The sequence below is a fragment of the Arvicola amphibius genome, chromosome 4, assembly GCF_903992535.2.
Source record: "Arvicola amphibius chromosome 4, mArvAmp1.2, whole genome shotgun sequence".
NCBI lineage: Eukaryota > Metazoa > Chordata > Mammalia > Rodentia > Cricetidae > Arvicola > Arvicola amphibius.
This window is the reverse complement of record NC_052050.1, coordinates 90,487,635-90,503,427: the sequence shown is the minus strand read 5'-3', so window position 1 is coordinate 90,503,427 and position 15,793 is coordinate 90,487,635. Positions and strand designations below refer to the sequence as shown.

Genomic DNA, 15,793 nt, shown 5'->3' with positions numbered 1-15,793 from the left:
TAAATTCAAAACTTTAGAGGTAAAGAAAAGAAGATCTCTGTAAATTGCAAGCAAACCTGACCTACCTAATGAGTTCTAGGTCAACCAGTGCATACGAACCCAGCCAGGGCCGAATAGTGAAACCCTGTCTCCAAAAACCAACCAAATTAATAACAACAAAAGAGAAAGGAGGCGGGGAGAGCACCAGAGCTCCTAGAGCTAGAGTTATAGGTGGTTGTAAGCCATTCAATATGGGGATTGAACTTGGGTCCTAAGCAAAACCAGTAGATGGTTTTACTACTGAGCCATCTCTACAGTTTCTTCCGCTGGTTTAGGCTTCGAATCTGGCCCAGCCTTACCCACGATCTGACGTGATGACTACTAAGGAGATGTTGTAATGCCTCAGTAGACACAGGTCCTTGCTTTCAAGCTTTTTAAGGCCAGGGAGATGGCTCCATGGGTAAAAGCTCTAGGCACAAAAGCCTGACAACCTGAGTTTGATCCCTGTAATCCACAAATAAGCTGTATATTGTGGAATGCATCTTAGGTAAGATGTGAGACAAAGACAGGAGAATCTGCCTTCAATATGGAGGACAGCAGCAGAAATAAGAGGGACCCTTCCTCAACAAGGTAGACAGAGAGAAGCATCTCTGGAAAAATTGTCTTTGATCTGCACATGCACGCTTGTGGCAGGCACTTGCTTACTTCCAAATACAAGCCTCATTCATATACAGACACACACACACTTTAAAAAATGGCAGCATTCTAAATTTGAGCCAGACAGAGCTATGGCTAAGTGTGTGTCTGCAGGAATGTGTGCTTTTCTGGGTATTTGTGAAAGAGAGGAAGGGTCAGAAAAAGGCTAGGTAAGACAAAATGGAACAGGAGCCCAAATGAGGCAGGGAATGGAAGGAGTGACACTTAAAATCCATAGGAGACCTAAGAGGTTTATTGAGAAAGGGTGCTCCAAACATTTTCATAAAAGGCACAGCTTTAAATCTGTCCCTATTGATTTCAGGAATCTGTCAAAGAAAAATCACCAAATGGAGGAACATCCTCAAGGATAGAGCTATGTCACATTTAACTTGTTATAACTCTCCCAGGCTATAAAAGATACTCAATGTGCCACAGGCAACAACTTCAACAAATCTCAAAATCACAAAGCTCGGTGAAAAGCCAGACAAGAGTATACCCTGCATAAGTTCACTTAGTTAAAGTTTTACTTTAACTGGAGTAAAGATGAAAGTTAAAGGAAGCAGGTAATCAATCAGTCACCTGGGGGTGAGGAGGCAGAGAACTCTAAAAACAGTGGCCAAGACTTTAGAGGCTTACATGAGTGTTATGAATCACACCAGACGCTAAGCATATGCAGTCAGTGTATGTCAATGAGACCTCAATAAGTGAGTTAACCTCTACCCCCAAAGACTAAAGGACAGTGAAGCTCAGTATCAGATATTCAATCTTGTTTCCAGTAGCACAGCTATTTCTGGGCACTAGGGATTTCCTTAGCAGTCCTCTTCCCAGCCCAGTGAGAATTCATCACCTCCTGTGCTGTTTCCTAGAGAGCTGGCACCCCTCACCCCACCATAACACACTATTTTCTCCTACCTGATCTCCTATACAACTGTTTTAGATAGAATCCTCTAACTGGAAAATGTCCACTGAAAAATATCAACCTATGTTTTTTGTTTGTTTGTTTGGTCTTGTTTTTTGTTTTTCAAGACAGGGTTTAATCTGTGAAACGGTACTGGCTGTCCTTGAACTCACTTCATAGACCAGGCTGGCTTCGAACTCACAGAAATCTGCCTACCTCTGCCTCCCTAGTACTGGTATTTAAGGTGTGTGTCACCATGCCTGGCACAAACCTATGTTTTAAGCACTTTCCTTTCTTGCCTAATGCTAACTTAAAAATATTGGTCACCTGCTCTTATATGAAGTCAATTCAGCCAGATTACTCACACAGATATACTGGTATGTTTGTCCTGGCCACATGTGTTTGTCTCAATTCAAGTTAAAAGGAATGAAAAGCAGAGGCTGAGTGTGTGGCTCAGTGGTAAAGAATTTGCTTACCATGCTCTGAGGTCCTGTTTTCCATTCCCAGCACTAGAGAACAAAAAAGGAAAATAAAGCCCCACTTTCACAGCTCCATGGGTCACAGTAAAAATGCTCAAAGGCCACTGTACCCAGTAGGTACTGAGCTGGATAGTATAGAACAGGGCAGGCTGCTGTCAGAGGAAGAGAGATATGCACAGAAACAAAAAGCTAGCTTTCTTTCCCTTCACACAGGACTAGTATCCCTCTGAGGGTACAGCTAGGGAAAAGAGAATAACTCTGGAGGACAAGCCAAAAGATACTAAACTCTTCAGAGCTGGTACATGATGGGGAATATTCATGCTCTTCAGTACACTGTGAGATGCTAGAAATCGAGGGCAGGGGGAGGCAGAATTGGCCTGATAAACTTTCCCAGGGTAGAGTGGTAGAAGCAGCACTTGGGAAGGTTGGAAGGCATATGAGGGTAGAAGAACGGGCCTCTTCCCACTTCAAGAAGTAATTTGAGGAAAGGGTATCCTCCTGAGTTTGTGCCCCTTCAAGGCACCATCTTTCACATGACCAGGATGCTGTAACTGCAGTAGCTCTGGCTTTCTTTCTACAGAGGACGGGTCTTATTACCAGGTCACATGAAAGCTAGACCAAGGCACCCCCTAAAAAGTGACAGATCTACATGTTCATCATATATCAAGGTTGCAAACAGCAGAAAATGAGGAACCATTCCAAATATAGGAGACTGCAGGGACATTGCAGGAGCCTTGGAGGAGGCCTTAGAAGGTTGACAGAGTGGGAAAAAAAGGCAACCTGGAAGAAAGCTCATGTTTGGGACTCTGGGTGAAGAATATTATTTCTGCATGTGTTCTGTGCATTATCTCAAAACAAAGTTTTAAATAGCTGATTCCTTAAATCTAGAATTTGGAAGAACTGACCTCTATTATAAGTCCTCAGCCCTGTTATCTGTGCTGCCACAGTGGTCCAGAGGCACCCGGATTTCTGACACAGCAAGGTGAGCCGTCCATCTAGGAGCTCAAGGCTCCAGTTGGCCAGTCCTGTGTTCTCGCTGGCTGCATGGAGTTTCTGTACCTATTTGTTACCACCTTAGAGTTTCTTGGAACAAGAGTGTCACTTAGGGGAAAGAGCCCTTGCCTAGCATGTACAAGGGTCTGGGCTCCACAGGGAGGAAAGGACTCTGCTTTCCCCTGGTGACTCCAGTACTGCTATACTGGAACAACTCATGGAGGCAAAAAGAAAAGCAGCTCTGACTACCAAAGCTTCACAGCTTCATTTATAAAAATCAATGCTAGGAGCTGGGAGTGTAGCTCGGCATTGAACGGGACCTGGGTTTAATCTTTTAGTACATTAGGAAACAACTGCTCTTAATGTAACTGAAGAAACCACTTTAGTTTCTGGGGCTGAAAAGAAGGCTCAGTAGTTAAGAGCATTGGCTGCTCTTTCAAAGGACCTGAGTTCAACTCCTAGCATCCACATGGCAGCTCACAAATGCCTGTAACTCCAGTTCCAGGGAATCTGGTACCCTCACACTGACATACAAGCAGACAAAACATTAATGCACATAAAAATAAATCAAATATTTTTTTAAAAAGAAAACACATCTTATCCAAGCAGTGGTAAATTTACTATTGTAATATAAAAATAAAAACACAAATTCCAGGTTTAGTAGATTAATTCACTTATGAAAGGTTCTAGTCATTGAGTAGGCTTGGTGTTCAGGTATCCCTCTGTTCCCACTTAACCTCATACAAATGTTTTTCTATGAACGGCTATTCTTGTTTAACTAGTAAAAAAATAAATCTTGGATCAAACTCTTCCATTTGGAGTCTTTCTTTGTGTAGCAACCAAAGCCACATTATCAGTAAATGTCCAAAGAGCCCACCTGAGGTGCTTGAGATGAGCTAAAGAATGCTCCCCAGCACATTCTTTAGGGTGAAGACGACTTAAAGGCAGTAAGAACACTAACACTCTGTCTCTCAAACATAATTTTCTTCCTATGATCTAAGTGCTTGCCCACTGCAAAGAAAAGGCTGGCATAGTGAGCCGCCCCTTTCTAATCCTTTACTCTTCCAGTGGGAAAGGGCTGAGGAATAAAAAATACTTTCTATTAGAATCTTACTAATCAGTAACAACGTGATAGATCACAAGGCCCAAGCCATGCTATCCAAGGCTGATGTGAAACTATATTAGGGACTCTGTCCTCAGTGCTAAATAAATTCACCTTGCCACAGTTTTCTTTCTGGGACACCATGGCCAACAGTGGCACTGTAGTGGAATGATTCACTACTGCTGGCAAAGACAGTTGTAACTGGAGGTCTGAGAGAGGTGGGGAAAGTGTGTGCTTCCTAAGGGTGGGATGGACAGACTGGAATCTGCAATCTCTACAGCTGAGTCTCTCCTCCCAGGTCCTGAGTTCTAGAGAATGAACCACCTGGTATTAGGGTAAGAAGTGGAGGACTAAGATGTTTTCTCTGTTTAAGAATTTTTAAAAGCCTATAGGGCGATGGTGGAACACGCCTGTAATCTCAGCACTCAGGAGGCAGAGGCAGGCAGATCTCTGTGAGTTCGAGGCTAACCTGGTCTACAGAGTTATAGGGCAGCCAGGGCTGCACAGAGAAACTGTCTTGAAAAACAAACATACAAACAAACAAAAATCCTTGAAGATTCTGTCTTCTCCAAAGGCTGCTAGCAGCTCGGGTTATCTATCCACTGACTAAGATGGGACAGCACTCTTCTGCGCCACGACAAGTGGCATCCAGTGATGCACAGCTCCCGGCTCATCACACCCATCTGATCACAAGCCCCTGTCTAGACAAAGCTGGTCAGCAGCACACAGTAGTGTAGGTTTGTTTGTTTCTAGCAGAACTGAAGATAATCACCCACCTCAAAATAGCTAGGATGCCAACTGTTCACAGCGTATAGTCACTCTTTGGTGTTAACCTTATTGGAGGTCCCCCAAGGACACACTCCGGGCATTTAACAACAGCTTCCACCTCGCTGGCAGAGCAACTGTTCACTTCGTGCTTTGATCAGCTTCTCTAAAGAGCTGGTCTTGGTAGTGCTACCGGGCAAGCTCCACGTACACTCCCCGCTTATTTCAGCGAGCAGTTAAACTGGAAGGCTGAGGCATCTTCCCTGGGAGCAGTGTCAACACCACATAGAGCAGGTGCCTGGTCCAGGCAGAGCCCATTTTTAACTTACTAGGTTTTATCAGTCTTAGGGCCGTTCACCTTCATGTTCTCCTTTTCTTCCACATCAGTGATCTCGACTATGTAGGTACAGAGGCAAGGGAGAAAAAAAAATACCCGAATTCTCTGTCAAAGTAGCAAAAGTCCCCAGAGAGTTCAAGACAATGGAGAGTGATATCAGGCACAAGTCACAGCTCCAGGATTGGGCTGCAAGGATCAAACACTGCAGACTTCTGGGGAACTGCCCTACTATGCAGCAAAATGACCCCGAAGATAAAGCTCAGGCTGGTGCCAAGGTCTACCTTTTATTCTGGCCTGTCCTTTTGTCACTAATCAGCGTGTGACCTTGGTCTAGCCCCGACACTTTCTGGAGCCAGTTCCCTCCTCAGTAAAATGTTCGAGGTCACCCTGAGCCCTCCTCACATCCTAAGAACGTTTGCATGCCCTATGTTGAGAACTCGAGGAAGCCAGTCGAGTGGGGCCTGTGTATCCCAATTCAGAACAGCAGCATCTCAGCTGCCAGAAGCAAAGCAAGCCACAGTAAGGACTGATTCAATATAAACAAGATTTAGCCTAACCCGGGCACGGGGCCACTAATTTAGGAAGCCAAAATATCAAAAAGGACTTTCAATCTCTGAGACTGTATCAACTTCACGGAAATGGAATTTATAAAGAGCCACTTCCCATCATAAACTGAAGAGCACTGACTTCCAGAATAGTAGACTCTCTGGGCTCTGCGATCATCTCGCGCTAGATGATCACAAAACTTGGTCAAAGCACTGAAGGAAGAAAAATCCGGAGCCAGCAGGCGGCAGCCAAGGTCAGAGGAGAGCAGGAACGGGGGCCCGCATCTCCCGGACTCTGCGTCCAAATTGATGGAGACAGCGGCACTTGCAGCGGCAGGATTCTGCCGGCCGCGCCGGACTGGCTGCACCACGCTCCCCACCCCGTCCCCCTCCGCGGCGGCCGGGGCCCACGCACCTCCTCGGCCTGTTTGCGCAGCGCCTTCTCGCGCTCGTATTGCGTGAGCAGCTGCTCGTTGTCCTCACGCAGGAGCTCCAGCTCCACCTCGTGCTCCTGGTTCTCGCTCAGCACCGAGTCCAGGTTCTCCAGCACGTTCACCACCAGTGGCATGAGCTCCTTGACCACCTCCTCGTCATAGCAGTGGATGAGGCGCTCGAACTCGCGGTAGATGGAGCCCGCCAGGCCCGACACACGCTCCGACATAACCGAGCCAGAGCAGTAGTCGTCTTGGTACACCACCACACCTCCGCCCTCGTCCATCTGGATCTCCATCATCGCGGCTACCGCCGCCGCCGCCAGCGCGGCTCGTTCCGGTGCCCGAGTCCACGGGCCGCTAGCACCTCAGGCAGCCGCCACCTTAGGATGCGCCGCCGCCGCCGCCCAGGCCGCGCCCGTCACTCCCTTGCCGGAAGTCCCGCCTGGTCGCGGAGGTGGAGCCCCATCCTGCCCCGCCCTGAGTCGTGCGCCCTGACGCTAGAGGAAACGCGGCTGGGAAGTTTCCGGGGCGTCGCGGGTGGTGTTTGATGAGGCCGGCTCGTTGAGGCTTGGGAGATCTGGCTGCTTCTGTGTCTCTGCCCTGTTTGTCTTTAGACTTTTGTAATACACTCCAGCCGATCTCGACATCCATGCGATGTGTGTCGCGTGCCCTGTTTCTGGCTGTTTTACAGTCTGCTGTTGCTTAGTTCCAAGCAGTGATCCATCTGCACCCCTGCTGGGGTTCTAGGGTCCTTATGTGTGGCAGAACTTTGAAGCCGGAATATAAAGCGAGTCGAACTGTGTTCATTGGCTGGGGACACCATGAGCCTGACTTTGAACTGTGGCGCGGCGTGGAGACTGACTGCTTTCTGCTAACGGATGATTTCCCTCCTCCCAGAAGAGGGTGTCTGAATTGGAGTTACAGTCCTTTGTGAGCAGCCATGGATGGCTCTAGAACTGAATAGAGGACCTCCTCTGTAAAAGCATGTGCTGTGGACCGCTGAGCCATCTCTCAGCCACCAGAACTTACTCTTAACTACGCCAACGAGTCCTGTAGCTGACCAGAACACTTAAAGCATTGCTCAGAATTTCGCGCGTGTGTGTACTGTGTAGCACTGGCTGACCTGTAACTTGCTATGTCTGGCCTCAAACTTTTATAGATCTGCCTGATTCTGCCATTTAGCTGGGACTATGTGCACATACCATCACTGGAACATAATTAGGGTTTTTTTTTTTTTCTTTTGGTTCTTCCATAACAGGGTTTCTCTATGTTGTCCTGGCTGTCCTGGAACCCACTTTGTAGACAAGACTGATCTTGAACTCAGAGATGCACCGACCTCTGCCTCCCCAGTGCTGGGATTAAAGCCTTGCACCACTAACACTTGGCAACATAATTTGCTATATAGACAAATATCTACCCTAAGAGATTAACTGTTTTGTAACAGGGCCCCCAGAATTTAGCACAACTGACAGCAAGATGGAAGTGCCATTCAGGATGTAAAATTAAGAATGTAGACAGCGCCACCTGCCAAAAATGAAGGCGAAGAGCTAATCCATCAAAATCTATAGTCTGGCTTCTTCTTCTGGAAAACACCAAATGGCGGATGACGCCGGTGCAGCGGGAGGGCCCGGAGGACCCGGGGGCCCAGGATTAGGAGGTCGTGGCGGCTTCCGCGGAGGATTCGGCAGCGGTCTGAGGGGCCGCGGCCGTGGTCGAGGCCGTGGCCGAGGCCGAGGCCGCGGGGCTCGCGGAGGTAAAGCTGAAGACAAGGAGTGGATTCCTGTCACCAAGCTGGGCCGCCTGGTTAAGGACATGAAAATCAAGTCCCTAGAGGAGATCTACCTGTTCTCCCTGCCCATTAAGGAGTCTGAGATTATTGACTTTTTCCTGGGAGCTTCCCTAAAGGATGAGGTTCTGAAGATCATGCCTGTGCAGAAGCAGACTAGGGCAGGCCAGCGGACCAGGTTCAAGGCTTTCGTCGCTATTGGGGACTACAATGGTCACGTAGGTCTCGGTGTCAAGTGCTCCAAGGAGGTAGCCACTGCCATCCGAGGGGCCATCATCTTGGCCAAGCTTTCCATTGTCCCTGTGCGGAGAGGCTACTGGGGGAACAAGATCGGCAAGCCCCACACTGTTCCGTGCAAAGTGACAGGCCGCTGTGGTTCTGTGCTGGTGCGTCTCATCCCTGCACCCAGAGGCACTGGCATAGTCTCCGCTCCTGTGCCCAAGAAGCTACTGATGATGGCTGGCATTGATGACTGCTACACATCAGCCAGGGGCTGCACTGCCACCCTGGGCAACTTTGCCAAGGCCACCTTTGATGCCATCTCTAAGACCTACAGCTACCTGACCCCCGACCTCTGGAAAGAGACTGTGTTCACCAAGTCTCCTTATCAGGAATTCACTGACCATCTTGTGAAAACCCACACCAGAGTCTCTGTTCAGAGGACCCAGGCTCCAGCTGTGGCCACCACATAAGGGTTTTTATACAAGGAAAATAAAAGTGAATTAAGTCTGTTAAAAAAAAATCTATAGTCTGGGAAAGTCTCTAAATGTACTAACCTTGCTTTCTGGCTTCTATAGTTCTGCTCCTGGCTAACTGATCTTGTTAACTGAAGTATGTCAACCCAGAACATGGTTTTTGTGCTTAAAAGCTCACCCTGAGAAAGGCAATATTCAATCACACTGTGAAACTCAACTTTGCATTTGCATTAATTAAATAAAATTAACCATGGGTCAGGATGCTGAGTTAGCAACTAGTTGACATAAAGTAACCACAGAGCATGAGAAGGCATCTGGAAGAGACAGACACACCTGGACTAGGGAGGAGTGACACGGCTTTTTTGTTTGGTGGATAAAGGAGAAGTTAGTTAGTTGCTACTCAACGTCTCTGAGTTAGCAGGTTTTCATTCCAGCCTTTGAATCTCAAGTCTTAATAGAGTGATTGAGATTTAGTTAAAGCTACCTTTAGTGGCAGCAGCAGAGCCGGTACCTGAGGGAACATAATTTCTGCCAGGTGGTCTGAGTGGCCCAGCCACTGCCAGAGAAGCAGGGCAATGACTGGAGTTGTGATTGCTGGCAGAACCATCTCCCACCCAGGACAGGAACACAACACCAAGTTCCTACCAGTTCAGCTAACCCCTTCCAGATTAAACAGTACCCAATGACCCTGGAAAGAAAGAGGGAAATTACAATGCATAGTGCCTAGCTTAGAGAGAGGCATCCTGGTGCTCTGCCAGTCACCCTGGAATACACCTCTTATGCCTATGAAGAAATCTGAGATCTCCGATTCTTTCAGAGGAACAGGTGGACACTATCTTGGACCTGAAACATGGCATTCTCCAGCCACACACTGGCAGAAGTGAGTCAGTCCATCTTTGCTTTTAAATGGACAGACCCAGAGTGAAGTTACAATGGGTACAGGTTGTCCCAAGGATTTAAAGAATTCTCCAACCCTATTTAACAAGACACTAAGAGCTGTCAGGTCTCCCAGGAAAACAGATGTAAAGGGGCCACTAAGGGATGACTGCAAAAGTTACAGATCCCAGGGTACAGAATCTTCACTAAGAAAACCAACTTTGTAAATTAGAGGCTACCTTGGCTACCAGCTGAGGGGAAGCAAAAAAAGAGCCTTTCTCTGAGTAAGATTGTTGCCATCCTTCAGATTCCAACTCCAAAGACCAAGAGACAGGTTTGAGAGTTCCTAGGTTCAGCCAGGCATTGCTACCTCTGGTTACCAGTTTGTGGAAATAGCAAGGCTTCTATACATCAGCACAAAGAGGGGCAATGAGCCCTTAATCCGGACTGACTGAGCAAAAGGGATTTGATGCTTTAAAAACAGCTGACTTCAGCGCCAGCCTAACATTTCCAGATATCTCAAAACCTTTTTCAGCTATTTGTCCACAACAGGCATTATAAAAAGGGTTTTAACCCAAACCTAGGGCATGGAAACGCCCTGTGCTGGAGCTGTGGGACACCTGCTGAGGAAAACTGCTAACAGGGAGTGGGACCAGCCCAAGAGAAAGAAGTGTGTTGCTGTCAGCAAAGATGAAAGGAGTTGGAGATCAGAAGAGCATTTTGACATCAGACATGGAGATGCAGAATTCGGTTGTTTGCCCAACTGGTTTTCAGTCTTGCTTAGGTCCAATATTTCCTCAGTGTGCTCTCATACCTATGTTTTGGAATGGTAATTTATGTCCTATGCCATTATATGTTGGAAGTATGTGAGCTGCTTTTTGATTTTACAGGAGATTATAGTTAAGAGAGTACATGAATCTCAGAAGAAACTTTGGATTTTGGACTTTTATTTATTTATTTGGTTTTTCGAGACAGCCAAGTCACTGGAAAAATCTTACCTCTTCCAAGGCCGGGCGACAGACTGAGCCCCGAGCCTGTCTCCTTCTGTTTTATATTCTCTCTAGTGCTGGGATTAAAGGCATGTGACTCCCTTAGTACTGGAATTAAAGGTATGAGCCACCACCTCCTGGATCTGTTTCTACACTAATCTTGTGTACCCTAGGGTGGCCTTGAACGCACAGAGCTCTGTCTGCCTCTGTCTCCCAAATCCTGGGATTAAAGGTGTGTGACACCACTGCCTGGCCTCTAGTGGCTTAGTTTTTTTTTTTTTTTTTTTCGAGACAGGGTTTCTCTGCAGCTTTTTTAGAGCCTGTCCTGGAACTAGCTCTTGTAGACCAGGCTGGCCTCGAACTCACAGAGATCCGCCTGCCTCTGCCTCCCAAGTGCTGGGATTAAAGGCGTGCGCCACCACCGCCCGGCAAGTGGCTTAGTTTTACCCTCTGATCTTCAGGCAAGATTTATTTATTAAAATATAAAGTATCACTATACTAAGACACTGCCTACAGGTGGGCCCCTTAGTTGTCAGAAACAAGGGAGTTTCCGTTACAAACTGCAGTTGTAAAACAGAGGCTTCCCGAAAAGTTCCTCTTAAAAATTCTTTCTGGCCTTTGGAAAACAGGAAAAACAGGGGAATCAGACTCTATGTCACAGGAAGGGAGTTAGAGTTAATCATTCTCAGCCAGAAATCTACCAGGGCTGCTGGTTATGCTTAGATACCCAAGCCCTGTACTACACAGGATAGGAACTAACCAGACTGTCAGCCCACTGACTGACAAAACTCACTGTGACGGGGGCAGCCCAAATTAGTGCTAGAGAGTACAAGGGGCTGAAACTAATACCCTAAACTTTAATCTAGCACTCGGCCTTATTCTGATGCCTGCTTTTCTGCCTTATAGGTTAATTCATCTGGATAACAGCAACATTACTGAGACCCTAAGACTACTTGGCAGGCATATACCAATGGTTTGACTAAATCTAAATATGCCTCTACTGATGTTCTCAAAACTAAGTAGACAGGTTGGTCAAGAACCTAGAGGCATTAAAACAACAGTGAGACTCCCTTGCAGAAATAAATGATCCTGCAAAATTGGACAGGCTTAGACCTCTCATGTGATAAAAAACAAAAACAGAAACGAACCACCAAAAGCCTATGTGTGGCTTTGGGAGAAACCTGTTGTTTCAATGCAGACTGCTCAGGAGTAATTAGAGAAAATCTTACCATGGTTGGGGAAATAACCAGTCTTCTTCTCTAGGTCTCCTTGGCTAACTGCTTTGCTATCAGCACTAGCTGGGCCTTTATTTATTGATTGCTTATCTTTCGAGACAGGGTTTCTCTCTGTATCTCTGGCTGTGCTAGAACTCACTCTGTAGACCAGGCTGGCCTTGCATTCACAGAGATCCCCCTGCCTCTGCCTCCCTGATGGGATTAAAGGTGGCTACCACCAACACCACCCGGTTCTGGCTGGGCCTTTCTCATTCTGACTAGATTAACATGGGGACCCTGTATTTTAAACTTAAGGGAGTATGAGTCCATGATTTGACTCATTCACTAAGACCAGTGAGGAACGTAACAGAGCCCCAGACCTTAGAACTGACTCCATGATGGAGTGCCATTCAGACTGTAAATTCAGCATGGAGGCAGCACCACCTGCCAAAAAGAAAACAAAGGCCTAATCCTTTCAGTCTATAGTTTTGGGAGAGTCTTTAAATGGTTATTGGCTTTTATAGTTCCACTTCTGGCTACATGTTCTTGCTAACTGAAGTGTGTCAACCCAGGACATTGCTTTGTGCTTAAAAGCTCACCCTGAGAAAGGGTTGGGGCTACGCTGGGATCTTAACACCCAGTGTAGCCGCTGACCGGCTAACAAAGACTTTCTGTTGCTTTAAACCATGTCTGAGCTGTTTTCCCGAGATACACCCTACATTTCCAGGTTGCCTGGGTTTTGATACTGATGACCTTCCAAGCATGCAAAGCTGAGCCTGTGTATTATTATCCAACTAAAGAAGCAGGCTAGCACAAAAGGGGCATATTGTAATAGTACTTGCAGTAAATGTTACCTGAACTAGTTTTATTATTTAATATGTATGGGTGTTTCATCTGAATGTGCCTGGTGCCTACAGAAACCAGAAGAGTTTATCAGATCCCCTGGAGCTAGAGTTCCCTCCCCCCCCCTTTTTTTTTAAAGATGTGTTTATGTATACAGTATTCTGCCTGCATGTATGCTTACAGGCCTGAGGAGGGCACCAGATCTCATTATAGATGGTAGTGAGCCACCATGTAGTTGCTGGGAATTGAACTCAAGACCTTTGGAAGAGCAGCCAAGTGCTGTTAACCACTGCACCACCTCTCCATCCCCTGGAGTTATTATTTTTAATTACTATTATTATTGTTGTTGTTGTTTTTGGCTTTTCGAGATAGGGTTTCTCTGTAGCTTTGGAGCCTGTCCTGGAACTAGCTCTTGTAGACTAGGTTGGCCTCAAACTCAGAGATCCACCTGCCTCTGCCTCCCAAGTGCTGGAATTTAAGACATGTGCCACCACTGTCCAGTGGTGTTGTTAACAGCTGCAAGTGCCATGTGGGTTCTTGAAATAGAATGTGTTCTACCCACAGAGCCATTTTTCCAGCCCTGCCCAAGTTAATTTTAAGTTGCCAAAATTAGGAATCAGGACAAATGGGTGAAATGATTAATTCTTAAAAATTTTTTTGAAAGATTTACTTTGTATAGTATGAGTGTTTTGCCTGCACATGTATATACCATGTGAGTACCTGGTGCCCACAGAGGCCAGAAGAGGTCATCAGATCTCTGAAAACTGGAATTATATAGTTGTGGAGTCACCACGTAGGTGCTGAGAACTCAACCCAGGTCCTCTGCAAGCACAGGAAGTGCTCTGAGTCGTCTCTCCAGTCCCGGGATAAACACGTCACAGAACACTCTTGTGTTTTGGGGCTGTTTTAGTATTTTGTCTTTGGTCTGTATCAGCAACTTTAACCCTGTAAATTGTTTTTTTGAGACAGGGTCTACGAGCCCTGGCTGTCCTGGAATTTACTATGTAGACCAGGCTAGCCTCTTAACTAACAGGGATCACCTGTCTCAGCTACCCAAGCACTAGGACTAAAGGTGTGTGCCACCATACCTTGCCCTGTACATCCCTGACAGTATACCACAGAGGCCATGCCCCGCCCCTTTGTTATTAACATGCTTGGGGCCAGTTTGTTGTTTGAAACTAATCAAAAAATAAATGACAAGAGTACAGCCCTGGCTATTCTGAAACTCACTTTGTAGACCAGGCTGGCCTCACACTCAGAGATCTGCCTGCCTCTGCCTCCCGACTGCTGGATTAAAGGCATGTGCCACCATTGCCTAGCTTAAAAAATGATTTTTAAAATTATATGTAGTAGGGGGCTGGAGAGATGGCTCAGAGGTTAAGAGCACTGACTACTCTTGCAGTGGTCCTGAGTTCAATTCCCAGCAACCACATGGTGGCTCACAACCATCTGTAATGAGATCTGGTGCCCTCTTCTGGCCTGCAGGCGTACATGGAGGCTGAACACTGTATACATAATAAATACATAAATCTTAAAAAAATTCTATGTAGTAGATATGTGCCTATGGATGCAGGCTCCCATCCAATGGAGGCCATCAGATCCCCTGGAGCTGGTTGCTGGTGGTTATGAGACACCCTTCCTGTTTGGAAGGTGCTTGGAACTGGCCTCAATTCCTCTGCAAAAGCATTAAGTGTTCTCTCCAGCTCCTGTAACTGAAATTTAACAAAATGACATACTGGGGCTGGAGAGATGGCTCAGAGGTTAAGAGCATTGCCTGCTCTTCCAAAGGTCCTGAGTTCGATTCCCAGCAACCACATAGTGGCTCACAACCATCTGTAATGGGGTCTGGTGCCCTCTTCTGGCGTGCAGGCATACACACAGACAGAATATTGTATACATAATAAATAAATAAATATTTAAAAAAATGACATACTTATTGAATAGTATAGTTTTCCTGATCCTGGATGTTGGAAGCTATATTAGAATATTTCATCCCATTGAAAGGTCCTAAAGTGTAAGACACTGTCCCTCCATAGCCTCAGGACTTTGAATACTGGGTTCCCAGTTGATGATGCTATGCCGTATTAGGAGGCTTAGGAAGTGTGGTCTTGTTCAAAGAGGTGTGTCACTGGGGCCAACTTTAGATTTAAGGTGTGAGCTATTTGCTCTACCCTCAAGCTTGCTTGCTGCCATGCTTCCCTGCAGTGATGGTGACGGCCTCGTACCTCTGGAACCGTAAGCCCAGACATACACTCCCTTCTGTAAGTTGCCTTTTATCACAAAAATAGAAAACACATGTCAAAAATCCGACTTTAATCTTGTCCCCAATGTCTGCCAAAGCCCAAATATCTGTTATGTTCCTTTCACTTTTTTTTTTTTTTTTTTGAGACAGGGTTTCCCAATAGCTATGGAACTCACTTTGTAGACCAGGCTGGCCTTGAATTCAGAGACCTGTCTGCCTCTGCCTCCTGAGTGTTGGGATTAAAGGCACGCAATACCACCGCCTGGCCTCCCTTTCATGAATTGGATTTCAGATAGCACTACATGGTTATAACTAAAAAAAGAATATTTCATGATTGATCTACCAGAATGCTAAAAATTAGGAATATAGTTTAGGAGCTAACACAAAAACCATGTGATTCCAGTACTATTTCTACTTAAGAAGGAGACATGAGATGGCAACTGTGATACTTTCAATTCCTAATTAAGCACAGGGAGAACCACGGGGAATCAGCTATTTAGCCTCTGGAGAAATACATATTTTAGTGTCTGTCCAGGGATGGAACAGTTGCTAACACAATACTGTATCTCCAGTTTCTAACCTAGTTCATGGAACTCACTACATTTCTAATTATGTGTGGACAAGCAAATTGTTTCAGATAACACACATTGGTTTTAGTTGTGAAGTGACAGTCTACCTGTAATGGTCTGTCCTGTCCCTTTAAGAAACAAGCCCCGCCCACTCCCTCCCCTGCCCACCACCTAGGCAGGCAGATCTTCCTTCCTTCAGGCTTGCAGCCTGAGCCCCTTTTGTCTCTCTCCCAAAGATGTATCTGCTGCCATGCCCCTCCCCTCCGTTTCTTTCCTCATCCCCCTTCTCCCTCCCTCCCTCTCCCCTTCCCTAATGCACTAAATAAATATCCAACCTCACTCTGCATGGCA

General features: G+C 46.4%; 2 protein-coding genes across 19 annotated transcripts in view; one reads left to right on the top strand and one right to left on the bottom strand.

The window, feature by feature from the left end:
• The window catches only part of Mapk8ip3 (mitogen-activated protein kinase 8 interacting protein 3), a 42,779-nt gene extending 36,139 nt beyond the window's left edge, over positions 1–6,640 (bottom strand). For all 18 annotated transcript variants that reach the window (XM_038326099.2, XM_038326106.2, XM_038326102.2 and 15 more), the window contains exon 1: positions 6,210–6,640. In XM_038326099.2, coding sequence (XP_038182027.1) covers positions 6,210–6,527 — 318 coding nt within the window. In that variant the 5' untranslated portion in view covers positions 6,528–6,640. The remainder of the gene's footprint in view (positions 1–6,209) is intronic.
• A 1,149-nt stretch (positions 6,641–7,789) lies between these two features.
• Positions 7,790–8,756, top strand: LOC119811989 (40S ribosomal protein S2). The gene has a single exon (XM_038326273.1). It carries the CDS (start codon positions 7,825–7,827, stop codon positions 8,704–8,706), a length of 882 nt encoding a protein of 293 aa, XP_038182201.1. The 5' UTR covers positions 7,790–7,824; the 3' UTR covers positions 8,707–8,756.
• The last annotated feature ends 7,037 nt before the right edge of the window (positions 8,757–15,793 follow it).

Coding starts and splice junctions, on each gene's coding strand:
- LOC119811989 (XM_038326273.1), top strand. CDS start 7,825: ATGGCGGATGACGCCGGTGCAGCGGGAGGGCCCGGAGGACCCGGGGGC.